Genomic DNA, 4005 nt, shown 5'->3' on the forward strand with positions numbered 1-4005 from the left:
TTTTTTGAGTCAGGGTTTCTCTTGAGTAACATCCATGGCGGTCCTGGAACTCACTGTAGACCACCTCCTCCTGCCTCTGTCTCTGCAGAGCTGGGCTTTCAGGCCTATGCACCACCCCATCCAGACAAGCAAAGCACACAGAGTGCCTTTGTGGGGGTAGTGACTAGGGTGGAAAGGAAGGTTCTCACCAGTCCGGCAGCGACTCTTTAATCTTCTCCATCAGTCCTAGGGAAGGGTCCAGCTGGAGGAGGCGAGCAAGCTGGATTGTACTGAAGAGGAAGAGCCAGCTGAAGGGGGTTGCAGGGACCACCCCAGCAAGAAAGTCATTCTGTGGTGAGAAAAGGGCCTCTTCAGGCACGTGCCCTCTGAGGACACACTCTGTATCACTCTCAATAGCTTGTAGGGTCTTGGATGTGGGCAGAGCTCAGGATTCCTTTTACTCAATGTATTTAGGAAGGAGTTGGGAGCATGGCATAGCCTTTGCCTACTCCTCAATGAGGGGCTAAGGCTGGGAGAGAGTCTTTTCCTCCACTAATGAGGGGTTAGTGGAGGCATGGCTTGGTGGTAGAGAACTCTCCTGGAATCTACCAGTAACGGGGTGAGAGTGTCATTCAAGCTATCCTAGTTTGTTCAAAACCCCGGGTTCTGAACCTTGGCACCAATAAGTAAGTCAGTCAGTAAGTAAACAAATAAGTAAATAAATCCAAGATAAGGAGACTATACTGAAGTTGTTGGGGGAGGAGCAGCATGGGGAGGGCAGCAGGGGTGAGTGAAGTGAGTCAGGATGCTGAGCCAGCTAGAGCATACCAGAGGAAACCATAGTTAACAGTGACCTGGGACTGGACACCCAGGTCTTCAGAAAAGGTTTCAGGAACCCCAGAAGCAGGTACCTGGATCCCCAGAAGGAAACCAGCCAATAGCTCTCCTCACCCAGACACGATAGAGATGTCTTTTCCAGGAGCGCAGGGCAGAGAGGCAAATCTCCTGCCACACTGAGGAGCTGAGTTCTACTTCTGCCCCATCAGAACTCAGTGAAGACAGCAGGCTCGAGGCCTGGTGTGCCTCAGCCATGTTCCCTGGGCTTCCTAGGAGGAAGACGGAGAGTCATTCTCCAGGACCTCGGTGCCTCCCTCCCCAGATCCAGGACCGCAGAACTTAGCTCTCTTCCCTCAGACCCACCGCCGCAGACTTTGCCTCTACTCTCAGGTGTGTGTGGGGTGGAGGATTCCAGCCCCCAGCCCCCTCCCTCAGACCCTGCCCCTTCCTCCCCACTGCAGGGCCACAGAACTCAGCGTACTCTGCTCTAAGAACCTGAGGGGTGCTGCAGTTCACAGTCGGAGAGGGCTTTGGACAGGAGTTCATTTAATTGGGGATCTCTGAACCTATAAAGGCTGGAGAGCAACCTTGAGACCTGTATTACTGAGAATTCAGTGCTCAATATTCGGGGTTGGGGGAGGGAAATTGATGCAGGACCAGTGGTTCAAATAAAACAAACTAGTTTTTCATTTCTTTTTTCGTACTACTTTTTAGACGCATAGGGAAATGAACATTTGCCGACGGTGGCACTGTTCATTTCCAATTTCAAGGCAGACACATATGGATTCCCTTCCACCATGGGGTCTGGAGGGGGGGGGGGGATGAAAGAGGAAGCACCCTACTGCGCATGCCCGGCATCGAGGGATGCTGGTGACCAGCGGAGGCATGTTCAGGACAAGTGATGGAGAAGCCCTACTCGCCTGCCCCAACACAAGGTCCATAGCCCCTCCTGTACCTGGTACTAGTACTTACACTGGTCAGAGGTCAGCAGCTGCGGTTCCTGGGGCCAATTCCATATACACCTCCTTCCCCCAGTTTGAGTCCAGTACCCAGTTTCCCTTGTACATACATTCAATCCCCGTGTAACGAGTCCACGAACTGATCAACCGTCTTTGGCAGTTCTCCTGAACCCCAGAGCCACCTCGCGGGCGCCTCCTGCCTCCCAGACCAGGGTGCTCAGGCCCTAGGTTTTATCCCCGCCTCCTCTGATCCCTCCGCGTTCCGTCCCTGCCCCCTTTCCAATCCCTCCGCATTCTCTCCCCGCCCCTCGGAGTCCTAGCGTCCAACCCTCTTACACCAAGTCTGTTTTATTTTTTTCTTTCCCTTTTCTTTTTTCAGTTTGTTCAAGAAACTAGTCTTGGCCTCCCTCCCTGCCCTCTTTTAGGTACTGCATCATGTTATGCATGTCGCCGTATATCTGCTGGAGCACTAACATCTTAGATACTTCTCAGGCTGACCCATCAGAACCATCCATAGCAGGCGTACAGACACGTGAAATAGGCGCCACTGGGACTAGATCCCAGCTAGACAATCAGAGGGACGGTGCAAGATGGGCATAGATACATACAGACTTCGCAGTCTGCTTTATTCCACTCCGGGGTTTCATATTCTGTCCACGATGGAGCTGGTGTCTGGTGTTCTTTTAGGTCCCCCCACCCCACGACAGAGACCAGCCCATTGTTACCTAGCAAGGGCTACTAATATTCAGGTCTCTTCACTGAAGGTGGGGATCTGCGAAAGTCATGCTTCCCTAGCAGTAGGAGGTGGCAGGGTCAGGAGAGCTAGTGCTTGGAACAACAGGGAGCTAGCTGGTGTGGCGGAAGAACCAATGCATCAGGCACAGGGTGGGAAGCCAGACCAAACAGGTTTTTTTCCTTTTTTTTCCGAGGCAGGGTTTCTTTGTGTAGCCCTTGCTGTCCTGGAACTCACTTTCTAGATCAGACTGGCCTCGAACTCAGAAACCCGCCTGCCTCTGCTTCCCAAGTGCTGGAATTAAAGGCATGTGCCACCACCGACAGCCTCCAAACAGGTTTCTTGTCCCTTGGCGTTTTAGAGCTCAGATCTACTCAGTGAGCTTTCTGGCTATAGGATTACCCAGTCTCACTTGGCCACAGGATCTCAATTCCCACCTGTTCCCAGGCCAGAGTGACCCAGCTTCCATAAACACTGGTAGACCAAAATACTGGTCTTGCCCTTATTCTGGAGGACAGGTGAGTGGAGGGGCCTGGGGTCACTGGAATGGAACTAGCTTACTTAGAAACACAGGATATCCTCTTAGCACAGGATAAGAGCACTGCAGGTTCTGATTTCAAGTGTCAGCAACCATGATTGGCTTAATAGTGGGATCTGATGCCCTCTGCTGGTGTGCAGGCACACAGGCAGACAAATATTCATATATAAAGAAATAAACCTTAAAAATACTTAGTTGAGCAGTGGTGGTGCATGCCTTTAATCCTATCACTTGGGCTTTTAATCCCATCACTTGGGAGGCAGAGGCAGGTGGATCTTTGTTGGAGGCCAGCCTGTACCATAAAGCAAGTTCCAGGACAGCAAGGGCTACAGAGAAATGCTGACTTGAGAAAACAAAACCACACAAACAAATACAAATGGCATGGGACCACAGTGCAGACCTTTAGTCTCAGTACTCAGGAGGGAGAGGCGGGTGGATCTGATGGAAGCTAGCTAGCCTGGACCATAAACCTGGACAGTTCCAGGACTGCCAAGGCTACACAAAGAAACCCTGTCTTGAACCCCCTCTCAACCTCCCAGAAAACAGAAAGAGCAGATGGAAGGTAGACTCTGGGGTGGAGGGGCAGAGGTGTCTGACCCCCACTGAGGACTGTCCTCAACCTCTGCTCCAAAGAAGAATCTCAGGAAGGTCAGGGAATCCAGAGACATGGTGGAGCCAGGAAATCTTGCCTAGCTTGAGGTATACTAACCTAGACCTAAAATGGACAGACCTCAGGAAGGGACAGGCCACGGAACTACCCCAGCCCCCAGGGCAAGAAGTGGCATGGTCAGCTGAGGATTTATTGGCATAAACGCAACCATATAAAAACATAAGTTATGAAAAACACAGTCACGATGTACCCTCCCATCCCCCAAGCCCATCCCCGGAGCCCCCTTCTGCAGGAGGGCCAGCCTGGCACCCCCTCAGCGCATCCGGTAGTCGGTGGAACAAGAGAGCTC

The 4005-nt window shown here is 52.0% G+C and overlaps 2 protein-coding genes across 4 annotated transcripts in view; both read right to left on the reverse strand.

The window, feature by feature from the left end:
• Positions 1-2038, reverse strand: part of Cpt1c (carnitine palmitoyltransferase 1C) — a 15743-nt gene extending 13705 nt beyond the window's left edge. For 2 of the 3 annotated variants that reach the window (XM_031386504.1, XM_031386505.1), the window contains exons 1-3: positions 1789-2038; positions 931-1085; positions 189-328 (exon numbers count right to left, since the gene is read on the reverse strand). In XM_031386504.1, the coding sequence (XP_031242364.1) occupies positions 189-328; positions 931-1071 (281 nt within the window). In that variant the 5' untranslated portion in view covers positions 1072-1085; positions 1789-2038. Of the gene's footprint in view, positions 1-188; positions 329-930; positions 1086-1788 lie in introns of those variants that run through there. The other variant, XM_031386506.1, reaches the window with a different exon arrangement.
• A 492-nt stretch (positions 2039-2530) lies between these two features.
• Prmt1 (protein arginine methyltransferase 1) overlaps positions 2531-4005 on the reverse strand; it is an 11359-nt gene continuing 9884 nt past the window's right edge. Inside the window, exon 11 of the mRNA XM_031384865.1 lies at positions 2531-2566. Within this exon, the coding sequence (XP_031240725.1) occupies positions 2531-2566 (36 nt within the window). The remainder of the gene's footprint in view (positions 2567-4005) is intronic.

This window comes from Mastomys coucha, unplaced genomic scaffold (genome assembly GCF_008632895.1).
Source record: "Mastomys coucha isolate ucsf_1 unplaced genomic scaffold, UCSF_Mcou_1 pScaffold21, whole genome shotgun sequence".
Classification (NCBI taxonomy): Eukaryota; Metazoa; Chordata; class Mammalia; order Rodentia; family Muridae; genus Mastomys; species Mastomys coucha.